Source organism: Psammomys obesus, unplaced genomic scaffold (assembly GCF_907164565.1).
Source record: "Psammomys obesus unplaced genomic scaffold, mPsaObe1.curated_primary_1811, whole genome shotgun sequence".
Classification (NCBI taxonomy): Eukaryota; Metazoa; Chordata; class Mammalia; order Rodentia; family Muridae; genus Psammomys; species Psammomys obesus.
In genome coordinates, this window is record NW_026596046.1 from 19,004,186 (window position 1) to 19,021,193 (window position 17,008).

Genomic DNA, 17,008 nt, shown 5'->3' on the forward strand with positions numbered 1-17,008 from the left:
CTCACATGGTGGAAAGAGCTGCCTCCTACAAGCTAGCCTCTTGGCACATGTGCATCTATGCACGTACACAAAGAAAACAAAATGCAATAAAAGTTCATATATTAGGGGCAGGGTCTCAGACTTACCAGGCAGAGTGCATGTCTACCAAGCACAAAGCCAAGTTCAGTCCCCAGCACCACATACTAGATTCACTGGCAGCATGGGAAAGAGGAGCAACAATCAGGAGTTCAAGATCATGCTTGACTACATATAGAATCCAAGGCAGCTTCAACTACATGAGATCCTGTCAAAGTGGAGGGGGGAAGCCAGGTGTGGTGGTACATGCCTTTAATGCCAGCACTCAGGAGGCAGAGGCAGGTCTCTGTGAGTTCAAGGTCAGTTCAAGCCTGGTCTACATAGTTAGTTCTCAGATAGCCAGAGCTACACAGAGAAACCCTGTCTCAAAAAAGAAAAAGAAAAAAAAAAAAAGAAACATACAAACAAAAAGACCCATAACAGCTTGAGCTATGTAGCAAGACCTGGTCTTAAACAAACAAACAAACAACAACCAGGAAAAAAAAAACAGTCTGAAAGGAGAGGTGTTCCCAGAGAACGCCAACTCCCGTTTCTGTGGCTAGGAGGTTTCCACTGATGGAACATCGCTAACACTGAGGGAAGAGGACATGGCACAGCTGAAAGGTTGGGAGGTAGGCCAGGGAGCACAGCGAGAACTTCTGGGTTACTTCAGATTTCATTCTCTTTAGTGAGGGTATTAAACATCAAGGACTTTAATATCTACCTGCCTGTGGTCAGATACGCCTGGGAGGATTCATGCCAAGCCAGAGTTTACCTTCTGGTCTTTGGTAAAGCTGGTTAATTCTGGGAATAAAAACAAACACTCCCACATGATTTATTATATTAACTGAGATTTCAGGTAATAGGCAAAAATCTCCCTGCCCTCAACCCAGAGATAGGGCTTGGCACTCAATATGTAGAGCAGACTGGCTCCAAAACTGCTAGACCCTCTATCTCCTGAGTACTGGGACAAATGCACAGCTCAAAGCTAATTTTTTTCTGCCTTTATAGAGCTTTTTAAAATACAAAAAAATCAGGCCAGAATGGTGGTACATATGCAGGAAGATTGAAGATTGATCGAAGTTCAAGCTAGCTTGGTCTACATAGTGAGTTTCAGGCTAGCCAGGCTAGCCAGGCTACACGGCAAGCCCCTGCCTTAAATAGTGAGACCTTTCAAAAACCAAAACTAAAAGCACTGACCTAATTTTGGTGAGGATCAGTCAGCTGTAGAGCATTCACCTAGCACACAAGTCCCTAGGCTCTACCCTCAACACTGAAAACATCTGTCCAAGTACTAGCCCATTTTAACCTGGCCCTGAGTTCCCAACCTTGAAGTAGAGAGCTTCAGTTCGTGCTGTCTGCTAGCACTAAGGGAAGACACCACACCGTCAAGAGAAGTGCAGGGTCTTGTACGTTCCTTTGGGAGACATCTTCTGGGGCTACTTGAGAATTAATGTTCTTTAGCAGAGGGGCTGAAGGACAATAATTAGGAGCTGACTGACACCTCTGCAATAAATGGGGAATTGAGAGTAGGAGACTTGGTTTAAAAAAAAAAAAAAAAAGATGGTAGCTGATATGGTTGATATACACCTATAATCTCAGTACTTGGAAGTATCTGAGGCAGGATGATCATAAATTCAATGCCAGCAGAGGCAAGACTGTTGAAAAGGAAGAAAAAAAATAAAGGTAAACATTCTAACATTCTTACCATAAAAACAAAAAAAACAACAACAAAAAAAGAGCGCCCTCTGAACATGACAGGCACATTTACGGTAGTGATCATGGTGGGTTCCAAGGTATGTGCTTACCAAACTCATCAAGTTCTATACCTTTAAAACTACTGTTTTCGGCATGTCAGTTGTACCTCCTAAAGTGAAGAATTAGAATTAGAAGAATTAGAAGACGAAGACGAGGACGAAGAAGAAAAAAAAAAGAAAGAAGAGTAACTATCTCACCTCTAGATAATGGGGGGGGGGGGGGTGTTTCCATTTCCTTCCTTTTCGGACTATATTAGCTCCAGAAAGGACTTGAGAGGTTACAAAGGTGATCCCCAAGTAAGACCGACGATTCAATTAAATGACTGACTACAATGATTCAATTAAATGACCACACAGTTATGTCCTAAATATCAGTGGCTGAGTTAGGCTTTGAAATCCGTAAGATTTTATCAGTGCAAAGATAAGGAAGGAAACGGGGGTGGGAGTGGGGGGGGGGGTGGATTCAGCTAGCTGCACCCAAAAGACCGGATTATTACCTTCAAAATTCCTGGAGTCTAGATGAGAAATAATATTCAAAGGTCAACAGAAAATATAGAAGTACTTAGTGATGCTTCTAGCACTGAAAACCTGATGCAGGAGAACCCTTCTGTGGAGGCGCCCAACAGCCTAAGGAACTAAGTCCCAGGCCTCACATCCCCAAGGGAGAAGATGCAGGACAGAAGAACCCAGGAAATACAGCACAGTGACCACAGTACACTTCCTTGGGGGATGAGCCAGAAACACAAGTTCATAACAACCTTTTCTGCTGTTGTTTTCAGATGGGGTTCTCAGGGGGCCCAGGTGGCCCCTGAAATTAGCTAAGCCTGGCTCTGAACACCTGATCCTCCTGCCTCTGATTCCTGAGTGCTGGGATTGCAGGCCTGTGCCACCACCTCCAGCACACAGCAACCTCTGAATAGAAAGGATGTTGGGGTTGGGAGTGCTGGCTGGAGAAATAGCTCGGGAGTTGAGGACACAGGGCTCTTACAGAGGACCTGAGTTTGATACGCCTGTCATGTCGGGCAACTCATAGCCCCCTGAATGTCTTCTGGCCTCCATGGACACCCGAATTCGCATGTGGACACCCGCATTCACATGCACACCCCCCCACACAGACACAGAGACGTGTAATCACAAACAACCTGTTTTTAAAGAAGAGTATATGGGTCCTTGGGGGAATGGATGGAAAGGCCTCCCATGGTATTTCTCACAACCCAGTAGTAAGCGATCTCCTTCTAGGCTTTGTCCTAGGTACCAGTTTCTAAAGAACTTAGACACAGCTACTCTCTCTTTTTTAATTTTAATTTTTCTTTTTTATATTAATTACAGTTTATTCACTTTGTATCCCAGCTGTAGCCCCTTCCCTCATTCCCTCCCAATCCCACCCTTCCTCCCTCATCTCCTCCCATAGTCTATCAGATTTCATCAGGAGTGGCTGCACTGTCCTCCTCTGAGCCTGATAAGGCTGCTCCCCCATCAGGGGGAGGTGATCCAAGAGCCAGCCACTGAGTTCATGTCAGGGACGGTCCCTGTTCCCCTTACTAGGGTACCCACTTAGATACTGAGCTTCCATGGGCTACATCTATGCAGGGGTTCTAGGTTATCTGCATGCATGGTCCTTGGTGGGAGTACCAGTCTCAGAAAGGACCCCTGGGCTTAGATTTTTTTGGTTTTGTTGCTCTCCTTATGGAGCTCCAGTGCCCTCCAGGTCCTTGGGGGAATGGGTAGAAAGGCCTCCCATGGTATTTCTCACAAGTGAGTAGCAACTGATCCTATGTACTAGTTTCTAAGGAGCTGGTAGACAGCTACCTTTTTTTTTTTTTTTAAAGATTTTTTTATTATGTATACAGTGCTCTGTCTTCATGTACACCTACACACCAGAAAGCACCAGATCTCATTTTTAGATGGTTGTGAGCTACCACGTGGTTGCTGGAACTTGAACTCAGGATCTCGAGCAAGAGCAGCCAATGCTCTTAACCTCTGAGTCATCTCTCCAGCCCCACAGCTACTCTTTTAATACCCCTATTTTCTCCCACGCCATCCCATGCAATTCTATGTCCTGAAAATTAAGAGTGTTACCTGAGCACCACTACAATTGGACTCTCACTTCCGGTTATCACCATCAGCCCCTTCCAGATCATTAGTGCCGAGGAAACAATCATTCCAAAATTTAGGACTTGGTAGTACAGCTGTAAGAACAAAGAGAAGAAATCAGATCCACTATTATTCTCTGTAATGGACGTTCTGGTTTCTTTAAAAACTCAGTTGCATTATATAAATATGCTTTTGTTTTAATCCCAAGTGTGGGATTTTAGTTTGGGCTTTAGTCTGTCCACAGGTGATAATTGCCTTGGTGGGGCATGGTCTTTGCCAGCTGGCAGCAGCCTACCTGGTGTGGCACAGAGAGGGGGAGTGGTCTAGGACTCTGAGAGATGTAAATATTAGAGCTCAGAAAGAGAAGGTGTGGCAGTTTGGAGAGGCAAGAGATGGATGGTGTGGTGGTCTGGAGAGACACTGAAGAGACACTTTGTGGTACAGAGGCTTGTCGGGACAGATGGAGGAGATTGCCTGCTGCGCTTGTTGCTGATGGAGATTGGTATAGGCCCCCCAATCCCACTGACCCTTAACTGCTAGGAGAAATAAAGGGGTCTGTGCCTCCTCTCCCCACTAACCTTCCCTCTCTCACCTGGGGTAACAGGGTTAATAGAAGGAAATAAATACCCCAAATAATGTAAGAGTTTAAAAACAAGCACAAGAGATTCTCACTCGGGAAAGTAAATGATAGTAGCTATTAATTTGGAAGGTTCGGGCTGGAGAGGAAGATTGCTGTCATGGGGTAACTTTGAGCCTCCAGCTCCACAGTGCTGGACGAGCCTTATCATATCCATTTATGCACTACTGTGGGCATGCTAGGCAAGCCCTTTACCCACTGAGCCAGCCCCAAGTCATCCTGGAGGTGGGGTCTCACTGTATAGTCCAGGTGGCCTGGAACTGGCATTCTTCCTGCCAAACGCTAAGGTTGCAGACATGCTCCACCTTGCCTAGCTGAAAGGAGCTTAAAAGTTAATTCTCTCTTTTATAAAAAAAAAAAAAAAAAGTATCCATTTATTACTTTATTTTATGCTCATTTGAAATTTGGCCTACATGTATGTCTATGTGAAGGAGTTAGATCCGCTGGAACTTGTGTTATAGACACTTGTGAGCTGCCATTTAGGTGCTGGAAACTGAACCCCAGTCTTCTGGAAGAGCAGTCAATGAATGTTTTAACTACTGAGCCATCTCTCCAGCCACCATCCTCTACCCCTGCATTTTTTTAAAATTTGAGAAGTCTCATGAAGCCCAGGCTAACCCTTTAAGCTTCTTTTCAGTTTCCCAGTGCTGGATGACATGTGGGTGGCATGGTCAGTGTTTTCACAGGTTTAATAATATTCTTTGATAGTTTGACTTTGAACAATGAGGGTCTGGTTATTTGAACATACTGGTCTAGTCATTTCTTAGAAAAGGCAATTCAATTCTGTGGTTGTACAGAGCAACAAAAGAAAATAGCTATGACTATGTGATCAATTACAGAAACAAAAGTTACATTCTATCAGAAACCTAACTGCGTTCATCTTTATGTGAGAGTTATGATCAAAATAGGTACTAGATGCCAAGGTGACAAAGGGCAGCAGGCTACAACAGCTTTGTACTCTGCTAATTTGGGCAAATCAGCACAGCTTCCATGTCTCCTTGGCTGAATGGTTCTGAATTAAATTTGCCCCAAAAGGGCCGTCCGGTAGCTCTGGAAGGTGGAAGGGAAGCTGTGATCATGTCTGAAGGTCACAGTGGTTACAGGGAGTGAGGACACTTGTCGAGTCCCCTGCTTTCCCTAGGTCTACCTCTTCTGTTCTCCTTTGAGGCCCTACTCCAGCAGGCACAGACAGACTCAGATTCAGTGACAAGTGTGGCCTCACCCACCTGCACACACCAGCCATTCAGAAGAGCTGGTCGGTGACAATTTTCTCCTGAGACAGAGGATCATTATGTAGCACAGGCTGGCCTTGAACATGGTAACCCTCCTGCTGCAGAATGATGAAGATTACAGGAGTGGCCACTGTGCCTAGTAATGACATTTGGATTCTCTACGCCAAAACCTAGAGTCACCGGAAAAGTGAGTGTCAACCGAGGAACTACCTAGGTCAGACTGGCATGTGGGAGGGCCTGTGGAAGGTTGTCTTGACTGATAATCGACCCAGACCACTGTGGGCAGCACCTTCCCCTGGGCCGCGGATCCTGGGCTGCAGAAGGGTAGAGGGGCTGGCTGAGAATGAGCAGGTTGCGTGGGTACATTTGATTCTCTCCGCTCCTGACTGTGGATACGGTGTGATTAGCTGCTTAAGGTCTGGCCTTGCCTTCTCAGTGATGAACAGTAACCTGGAACTAGAAAGCAAATGAAGTCTTCTACATCACTTTTCTGTCAGGGTGTTTTAATCACAGCAACAGAAATAAAACTAGAACACTGTGTTTTCCAGGCAGTTTCTGTCCATGTGTTCAGGCTCTGTTCTCCTTGAAGACAACCCTTGAGGAAGCGCTACACTGCTCTTCTTCCATATTCACATCTGCTTGTGGGAATAAATAATGTTTTTAGGTCCACGGAGAGGACAGTATTAAGATGCAGAATATCAAGGAACAGTGACAAAAACTTCACTAAGCACTGTCCGCTGGATTTCCCGGTTTCAAAAACAGTGATTTCTGGATGTTCATGAATGCAACTGTGGGTGGAAAGTGCAAATTAAAATAAAATCCCACTTATGATTTCCCTATGTTGCACCAGGAACTGCCTCTCCAAGAGTTAAGGAATATTGACACCATCCCTCTAATATAGCTTTTCCTAATCCTATGCAATTATCAAAATCATTTTCAATAATAAAAAAAAAAAGTAACCAGTAGCTGGGCATAGTACACACGCTTTTATTTCCAGCACCCAGGAGGCAATCTCTGTGAGTTCAAGGCTAGCCTGGCCTACAAACTGAGTTTCAGGACAGCCAGGGCTACACAGTGAGACCCTGTCTCAAAAGTCACCAAAAAAAAAAAAAAAAAAGAACGAAGTAGAGAAAGAAAAACAAGCAAGCATGGTGGCACATCCCTCTGATCCCAGCTACTCAGGAAGCTGAAAAAAAGGATCCTAAATTTCAGGGAGCCTAGGCATCTCAGGGAAACTGCCGTCTCAACATAACAGAAAAATAGAAAGTGTAGCTCAGTGAAAGAACAGTCACCCAACAAGCCCACAGCCCTAAACTGACTCCTTAGTACCAGGGCAGGGAAAGTAGCGTGTACTCTGTGAAGTACCCATCGCCATTCACTGCAGTTACTCATATCAGGCAGGTATCTAGGGAATCACCAAGCTTCTAGGTTCTTCCCTAAGGGTCAATCCACTAACAACAGCAACTGAAAGCTGTTATTTTGAGTTCAAATATCTATTTTGGTAGCAATTACGAGTTGAATAATCATGTCAGGCTCCATGGAGCATGCAAGTAATCCCAGTTTGAGGCCAGCCTGGTCTACAAAGTGAGTCCAGGACAGCCAAGGCTGCACAAAGAAGCCGTGTCTCAAAAAAAAAAAAAAAAAAAAAAAGATTGGTGGCAGCACATGTACTTGAGACAGAAGCAGGCAGATCTTGTGAGTTCCAGACAACCAGGGCTACACAGAGAAACCTTGTATGTGGGCAAGACAGAGCCAGGAATCCTAAGATGCAAGCAATATAAGACTTTAAGTCTTAAGGATTGTACACACGTCAGACAAGGTGGGGCACACCTTCACAGCAGCATTCAGGAGACGGATCTCTGTGCGTTCCAGGACAGCCACGGCTACGGAGTGATAGCCTGTCTTGGGTAAGAATGCAAAGAAGAGGAGCACAGTGGCCAATGAGGGATTTCGGGACTTAGGAAGTAGGAGGATCAGGAGCTTAAAGTCAGCCTCGACTATACAGAGAATCTTTAAGCAGCCTGGGCACATAAAAACCTATCTTTCAAACAAAGCAAACAAACAAAAAGCTTCAGGGACTCCAATAGACACCTGTGTAGTGCATACACGCTCTTCAGGCAACAAAACAGTGCAAAGAGAAAAGATGGCCTATCGGGGAGTTAAGCAACTCCAATGAGTCAGATTGACATGGATCAAGTTACATCACGGCCAACACCCCTGAGTCAATAAGAAATCTCAAACAGGGCCAAGCACGGGACTCATGTTTTTAATCCTAGCACCTGGGGAATGGAGGCAGGAGAATAACTAAGATTCACCGAGAATCACCAAGCCTGCTCTACAGAGAGAATTACAAGCCAGCCCGGGCTACAGAGTGAGACCCTGTCTCAAAGATACAGAGAATTCTCTCTCTCTCTCTCTCTCTCTCTCTCTCTCACACACACACACACACACACACACACTATCAAAACCCCACAAAGTCTGTTGAATAATCAAAGTTCTCAGATGGTATTTTTATACAATTTATTTAATGTGCATTAGTGTGAGAGTGTCAGATCCCTTGGAATTGGCATTACAGACAGTTGTGAGCTGCCATGTGGGTGCCAGGAATTGAACCTGGGTCCTTCAGAAGAGCAGACAGTACTCTTAATCACTGAGCCATCTCTCAAGCCCCAACTTATTTAATTTTATTCTCTGTGCATTGGTATGAGAATCCGTGGAACTGGAGTTACAGAGAGTTGTGAGCTGCCAAGTGGGTGCTGGGAAATGAACCCAGGCCCTCTGGAAGAGTAGACAGTACTCTTAACCACTAAGCCATCCCTCCAGCCTCATGGCATTTTTTTTTTTTTTTTTTAATGAGATTTTTTTTTCAAAAGGTGTGTTTGGGGGGGGGGGGGGGGGCAGGTAAATCCTAAAAAGAGAAAATTAATCCCTATTGCTGAAGATACCATGTACTCTGGATACGAAGCCCCGAGACCCCGCACTGAATCTGACTTGAAAGGTCCCTCCCTGAAACTAACTTCCTTGGTACCAGAAGGTACTACACAAGCTTCCAAAGGATGGAAGTAACCAACAGTCCTAGCCTGTTACAATACCCATGAACCACAACAATGACCTCCACGGTACAATAACCTTAAAGGCACAGCAGTGGCACACATACCTTCGAGGTAACCAACAGCTCTCTGATTGGACTTCTGGCCTGCTCAACAAGAGGGAAATCACAACTGATCCTAGAAACCTAGCCAACTACCCAGGGCTAGTAAAGTCATGCATCTTAGAGCATATCCAAGCACTACTTCACTAAAACAGCCTAACTTCTAACTACATTGTAAATACTTGTCCTCACACCCACAGGTAAGTGTAGTCTTCACCCCGTACTCCTCTTTGTAACAGGCAGGGAGAACTACAACCAATCAAAATGCAGAGCTGTGGGGAGCCTAGTTCTAATGGACACATCTACAAGCCAACTTCTGCACCCAGTGCTCGAGGATCACTGTGAAAGAGGGGGAAAGAAGATCCGAGCCAGAGGATCAGGAAATTTACGTGGGATTGTGTCAGAAACTCTTCCTAGGAAGTCTTACCAGCCTGACTGCCCAGGCCTGACGCGAACAATGCACATGCTAATGTGAAAGGGGGTAAAGCTCGTGAGGCCTCAACCCTAGATAAAGACCTACAAGCAACTAAGGCGTGCTGACAGTGAGCAAACTAATCTTCCCCAAGGGAAGAGTACACCAACTGGCTATCCAAAACTCAATGGTCAGCCCTGGAAACAGACACAGACAAGCAACCTTATATGGGCTGAGCGGTCTGTATTTATGTATTTAGAAACACAGACATGGTTGCTTACTTATATGTAACAATGAAAAAGAGGCCACGGATTTGAAAGAAGTAAAAAAGGGAGTGCATGAGAGGGTTAGCAGGGAGGAAATTCTATAGTGTGTAATACATACAACCACACACATACACATACACACACACACACACACACATACACATCTCAAAAGAAAAAATTAAAGTGGTGTCATATTTATAACTAAGTTTAATGCCATGTTACCTCTGTGTGTTCTGTGTTGCAGAAGTGTGCATATTTGTGTGGTGAGGCAGGCGTGCAGACGCAGTCACCCACGTGGGCATGTGAAGGGGTCAACACTGAATCTTCTTCAGTGCTCTCGACCTGCAGAGACACCACCTCTCACTGAATTTGGAGCTTGTCGTTTTAGCTCAACTGTCTGGCCAACAATCCCAGGGGGATCGCCTGTAGCAGCCCCCATCACCGAGTTCACAGTTACACACTGCCACGCCTAGCCTTTCACACAGCTGGTGCGGATCCAAACTTCAGCACATGCTTGCACAGCCATCTCCCTAGCTTCAAGTCTGGCCTACAACTCAGAGACCCACCCACCTCTGCCTCCAGAGTCCTGGGAGTCCTTGTGAGTCCATGCCCAGCTCTAGTTCAATATTTTTAAATGTTTAAGTTTGGTTTTGTGCCTCAGCTGGCAGTGGAGGAGGAGGGAGATGGTGATAGGACACGAAGGACAAAGCAACAAAAATATTTAAATTTGCTGGGTGTGATACCTCATGCTTACAATCTTTGTATATGGGAGACTATGTTGGGAGATGTGTGTTTGAGGCTAACCTGTGCAACAAAAGGAGACCAAGCTGGAAAAAATAAAAATAAAATGGAACTAAGCGTAATGGCTGAAGCTTGTGATCCCAGCTCTTGAGAGGTTCTACTAGAAGAACCAACATGAATTTGAGGCCAGCCTGGGCTACATAGTGAGTTGCAGACTAACCCAGGCTATAAAGCAAGCCTATGTCTCAAAACAAAACAAAACAAAACAAAACAAAACAAAACAAAACAAAACAAAAAACAATAGAGGCCAGCCTTGTCTACAGAATGAGTTACAGGACAGCCAAGGCTACAGAGAGAAAACTTGCCTCGAAGAAAAAAAAAAAAAAAAAAGCTTCTCTTTACAGCAAATGGAGACCATCCCAGAAAACTACAACTGGACACACTGAGAGACCCAGAGTGGGTGGGGAGCCCTGCACCAGCAGAAGACTCTGCAGCATAGCTCCGCATCTGCGTCTCAGAGAACATCACAAAAAGGTGTCTGGCTATAATCCCAGCACTCAGGGAGGCAGACAAGCAGATCTCTGTGAGTTCGAGGCCAGCCTGGTCTACAGCCAAGGCTGTCTTGAAACCCTGTCTTGAAAACTGAGAAAGAAAGAGAGAAAAAGAAAGAAAACGAGAAAACGAAAGAGAGAAAGAGAGAGAGAAAGAAAGAAAGAAAGAAAGAAAGAAAGAAAGAAAGAAAGAAAGAAAGAAAGAAAGCAAAGGAGGTGGAAAGACTGTAAGGGCCAGAATTCCAGGAAGCCTTTGGTGAAACAGTCTCTCCTAGAAAAAGCCCCATAAACAAGACCAGAACAATGGACACGTTAAGGTGGAAGAGGGAAAGTTTTAAGGGGTCCCACCCGTAGACAAAGAACTACAGACAACTAATGACTTCTGGGAGGAGAACTGCCCTCTCCCAGGGACTAGTCCCCTTACAGAGCAGCCTTGAAATCATATATACACCACCAACAAAAATAGACTGAGCAGGCTTTATTTATAGATATCTGTGCATACACAACCCCACACTCAATCCCATATACACATGTCTGTATGTATGTACTGGTAATAATCAAGGAAAAAGAGGCTATTAACTTAAAAGTGGGGGAGACATGAAGGGTTTGAGGACAGGTACCTGGGAGGAGCTTGCAAAAGGAAATAGAAGGAGGAAGGTGATTTAATTCTCTATTAGATAAAAACATAAAATAAATTAAAAAGAAGATATTAAAAATGGTCCATAATTTTAAAAGCCTTTCTATCTTTGGGGCTGGAGAGATGGCTCAGTGGTTAAGAGTACTGTCTGCTCTTCCAAAGGTCCTGAGTTCAATTCCCAGCAACCACATAGTGGCTCACAACCATCTATAAGGATATCTGGTGCCTTCTTCTGACATGCAGGTGCACATGCAGACAGAACAAATAAATCTTTTTTAAAAAAGCCTTTCTACCCAAGTGATTCCATATAGATGCCTTATAGATCCACACAAAGTTTACTACTGTATCTTAAGATGGCAATGCATGGCTAAAGGGGTATCAGTTTAGATAATTACTCTTTGTTTCAAGAGTTTGGAGTAAAAATTATTAATATCTTATAAGAAGTAAGATGGAGAAGGATAGAAGACACCCCATGCTAGTTCCCCCACCCAAACAGACAGATAGATGGATAGACAGATAGATAGATGGCAAAAAAAAAAAAGTAGTTCCAGGGAATATGCATATAAATCAAGTGATGTGTGAGGCCCAGGAATCAATTTCTAACACAGTCAAAAATAAAATTAATATAATTGTATTATATTAATAATAGAAATAGTAATGTCCTAAATTCATCACATTCTATTTTATTAGCTTACTGTCACCTATGCTCTTGAGGTTGCTTTTTCTAGTTTGTCTGCAAAGTAAAAATTATAGTTGTGTGCAGCTATCTTTTCTTAACTCCCTTTCCGGGCTGGAGAAATAGCTCAGAGGTTAGGAGCACTGGCTGCTCTTAATTTCCCTTCCACGGTGTTAACAATATATTAACCTTTTCAGAAGGCTTTATATCACAGAAGTAGGTACACTCTACAAATCTGGGCCTCGTGGATTAAGAGAAGCCCTAGTTAAAAGGTGATCTTGGGTATGTGTGTGAAGAGATGGCTCAGAGAATTAAGGTACTTGGATGAAACCTGAAAAGCTAAGTTTGATCTCCAGGACCCCTAGGATGGAGGGAGAGAACCAACTCCCAGAAATCATCCTGTAACCCCTGAATTCTTCACACACATACCACACTCCGCCTTCAAAGTGCTGGGGTCGCAGGTGTGTACCACCATGGGTTTCAGTTTTAGGGCTTTTTTTTGTTTTGGTTTGGTTTGGTTTCCTCTTTGTGGGACAAAGTTTTGCTTTTAATTACATGCCAGCCTTCAATTATGTTGGCCAGGCTAGCTCACCCTTCCAAACGCCAGGACTACAGATGTGTGCTAGCATGCTTGGTTCAAGGCAAAGCTGTCTTTCAAAACCCCTGGGACAAGCCAACAGCACAGCTCAGTAAAGGTGCTTGCCACCAAGCCTAATGAATCCCTGAGCCCACATGGCAGAAAGCTCTGACTCTTGCTGCAAGTCAAGCTCTAATTTCCACCTGTGTACCATGGCACACTCATAACCATCCACATATACGCACACACAAAATAAGTATAATTTTAAAAGGGAGGAAGGGGAACTAGTCAGACAGCTCAGCCTGTACATTCATGGACTCTGGGGTACCCAGTATGGCAGAAACAAGAGAGAACCAGGAAGGTGGTAGAAGAGAACCAACTCCCAAAAGCTGTCCTTCACGTGTACTCTGTAGCTTGTGATGCCCATGTTCTCACACACTCACACTCACGCTCACAGTCAATAATAACTCATAAAAATAAGCAAGTAAAGGCTGGAGACAGCTTAGTGGTTGAGACCACTTGCTAGGTTTGGTTTCCAGCATCCAGATGGCAGCTCACCCACTAGAAATCCAGTTCCAAAGGATCCAAGGCCTTCCTTTGGCTTACCCAGAACCAGGGACCCACATGGTGAATATACATACTTTTCTTAAAGTAAGAAAAAAAAATTAAAAACAAGAGTTCCAGATATAGTCTACTGGTAGAGAACATGCTTAGACTCTGGAAGAGTAAGTTGGGTGATGGTAGTGCACATCTTTACTTCCAACACTGGAGTTAGAGACAGATGAAGTTCAGGCTGGCCTGGTCTACAGAGTGAGTTCCAGGAGGGACAGAGACACTCTATCTCAAGACACCCAGCAGCAAACATACACAAAATCATTCTGGTAACATAATAAGAGGGGGTAGGATCACCTAGCCAGTCATGGTGGGATATACCTTCAATATGTTGCCAAAGGTAGACAGAACTCTAAATTCCAAGCCAGCCTGGCCTACACAATGAGACCCTATCTCGGGGGGGGCGGTGTCTTTCCAGATGGGGATATAGCTCAGTGACAGATCAATTGCCTAGACAGAGCACTTGCCTATTTTGCAAAAGGCCCTAGGCATGACTCTTGGCACTACATTTGAAACAAACTTTTTAAAAATATGGTTACTTGTAATCTTAGCACTCTGGAGGCAGAGGGAGTCAGATTTCTGTGAGTTTGAGGCCAGCCTGGTCTACAAAGTGAGTCCAGGACAGCCAAGGCTACACAAAAAAAACCTGTCTCAAAAAACTGGGGGCCTGACATGGTAGTGCAGCACTCAGGAGGCAAAGGCAGGATTCCAAGTTCAAGGCCAGCCTGGGATACAGAGTGAAGTTCCAGGCAGCAGGGGCTACCTATGGAGACTTTGGTTTACAATAGACAGGTAGATAGTCAGTCTAGCCAGTGAGGTCCTGCGATGACTTATCTATAAATCTACCACTCCTGAGGCTGAGGCGGGAGGACTGCATAGCAAGACTCTCTCAAAATGAGTAAAGCAATAAAAATAAGGTCTTTCAAGAGTAGGAGTATGGCTCTGTGGTAGCTTGTTGTGGACATGTGCAAAGCTCTGGGACCAACCCCCAGCAACAAAATAAGAGTTCAAGAAAAATACAGCTAAGTGACAGCCACTCCTTAAAGCCATCCTGATGTGGGACACACGCCTTTAGCCCCAGCACTTGGGGGGCAGAGGCAGGCAGATCACTGTGAGTTTGAGGCCGGCCTGGTTTACAAAGTCCAGAACGACCAGGGCTTGATACACAGAGAAAACCCTGCCTCCACAACAAACAAACAACAAAAGGTGTTCTGATGACCCAACTGGAGAGTTGGGATAATTATAAATAGTGCAAGATGAATGTCCCATTCCAAAAAACAAACCTTAACAGTCATGTCGAGAAAATTCTTAATACCAAATGCTAAAAAGAGAGGTGGGGAGGGGGCAAAGATCAATTGCTTGCAAAAGTAATCACCATACACGCCAGGTTCAGAAGACAAAAAGGTGAAATCTTTTGTAAAAACGAAAACGGTAAGTGTTCTCAGTACCTTTTAGCACATGAACTAGGAGATGAGAAAAGAGTAAGGTTTAAGGATAAAATCGGGAGACCTAAATGTCAAGATTTCTGTGCCACTGTCATCTGTCATCAAGGATTCTGAGAGCTGTCACTTTTCTGCTAAGGGAACTGGCACTCAAGTGGCATAATTGCTTCAACTCCGCGTTCAGAGCGACCCAAGTTAAAGTGGATGAAGTCCACCGAGGTCTAGCTGGGCTGAAAGGTGGCTACGCTATGAAAGCAACAAAACGGCTCTTGTGGGACCTGCTATGGCCATCCCCAGAGCCACATCAGAAACGGTTAGTCTGCCGCCTTACAGGGTCCAAAACAATAAGGAACCCCAACTCCCATTTACAAAGCGCCCTACAGTTCTCACTTACTCCCCTGCTTTCTTGGGAGGAAGGGATCGCGAAGGCTCGCTTTCCCTCTCGCTCCCCGAATCTGGTGCTATGAATGGAGGAAAAGAGGCCTTGGCTACAGACTTCAAAGAAAGGAATGATCCGTACAGGCGACCGACCCACGCAGGCCCTCAACCCGGCCCAGAGGTCTGGCAAAGGGACCAGAGAACCCCGGCAAAGAGGGAGGCCAACCTCACCTGCCTCTTGTTCATCCGCCGCACATCATCTAGAAAGTCTAGAGACAGCATGGTGAGATGCAGTGCGCGACAGCCCGCAGCCAAGAGGGCGCGATAGAATCGCCGGGAGGAACCGCTGCTACACGGGCCGGGCTCACAGTGGACAGGACCCTCTGACGCCTAAGCTTCCGCTTCCGGGGCGGGAGCAGGCGAGGCCCCGCCCCTCTGCTGCAGAGAATGGACAGAGATGGACTTGCGACCCTCCTGGAACAGCCTGGGGCCTGGCTTCTCCAAAGGAGGACTTAGCCTTCACCGGCGGGAGAACCCGCCGAAGCTCGCTTTCAATGTTCAGCCCGTGGCTGCTCGCGAAGGCGGTGACCCTGGGTTAGATAGGCCCGCAGCCTGCCCCTCGGGCAGGCCGGGCCAATCAAAAGCCGAGTGTGCGCCAGCGCGAAGCCGGCGGCTTCCTGCGCGCTGCCGGGGCCAGGGTGTGGCCCGGGACGTGTTGCCTGGCTGTTTGTCTTCAGGTAGAGCATGCTGTGGTACGCTTCCGGAAGCTGTGTGGCTTTTAAAGCATTGTATGCGCAGACTCACAAACACGCACACGGATTTGAATTGGTGAATTGTGTGGTATATGGATTATATCACAGAAAAAGCGGTTGTGAGTATGAAGACCTTTGGTGTCTTGTTCGCTGTTAAATTCCCAGTGGTGGCCGCACAGCCTGGCACGTATAATACACACAATCAGTACTTGAATTTAAAGAGAAAGAGAGTAGCTTCAACTAGTAGTAGAAACCTCACATTTACCGAGATGAAAAGTGAACTTTTTGGAATCTCCCAAGTTAGGAAACTCTATGAAAGAAAATACATGGGGTATGATGATCAATCCTCATTTAGAAAGACAAATGGGATATGCATTGAACGTATGACAGGAGTCTACCGAAGAAGGCATCTGAAAGACTCTACCTAGCAGTGTTCCAAAGTAGATACTAAGACTCATAACCAAACCCTCGGCAGAGTGCAGGGAATCATATGAAAGAAGGGGAGTTTGATGTGGAAAGGATAGGAGCTCCACAAGGACCAAACATAACTGGGCACAGGGTCTTTTCTGAGACGGACACTCAACCAAAGACCATGAAAGGATAAAACCTATAACCTCTGCTCGGATGTGACCCCTGATAGCTCAGTAATCAATTGGTTTCCCATAGTAAAGGGAACAAGGACTATTTCTAACAGGAACTCAATGACTGGCTCTTTGACCTCCCCACCTCCCAAGGGAGGAGCAGTACTGTTAGGCCACAGAAGAGGACTTTGCAGCTAGTCCTGAAAATACCGGACAAAATGGAGTCATATGAAAGGGGAGGAGGTCCTCCCCTATCAGTGGACTTGGAAAGGGGCAGGGAGGAGATGAGGGAGGGAGGGTGGGACTGGGGAGGGAATGAGGGATACAGAATTAACAAAATGTAACTAATGAGAAAAATAAAATAAAAAAAGAAAAGAAAATACATGGGAGCCCCATGAGAGCAGGTACCCCAGTTTCCATAACAATTATATATATATATATATATATATATATATATA

The 17,008-nt window shown here is 45.3% G+C and overlaps 1 protein-coding gene across 2 annotated transcripts in view; it reads right to left on the minus strand.

Moving 5' to 3' along the window:
- Sec11a (SEC11 homolog A, signal peptidase complex subunit) overlaps positions 1–15,866 on the minus strand; it is a 34,623-nt gene extending 18,757 nt beyond the window's left edge. The window contains exons 1-2 of one of the 2 annotated variants that reach the window (XM_055623136.1): positions 15,449–15,866; positions 3,891–4,000 (exon numbers count right to left, since the gene is read on the minus strand). In XM_055623136.1, the coding sequence (XP_055479111.1) occupies positions 3,891–4,000; positions 15,449–15,499 (161 nt within the window). In that variant the 5' untranslated portion in view covers positions 15,500–15,866. The remainder of the gene's footprint in view (positions 1–3,890; positions 4,001–15,448) is intronic. The other variant, XM_055623135.1, reaches the window with a different exon arrangement.
- Between the last annotated feature and the right edge of the window lie 1,142 nt (positions 15,867–17,008).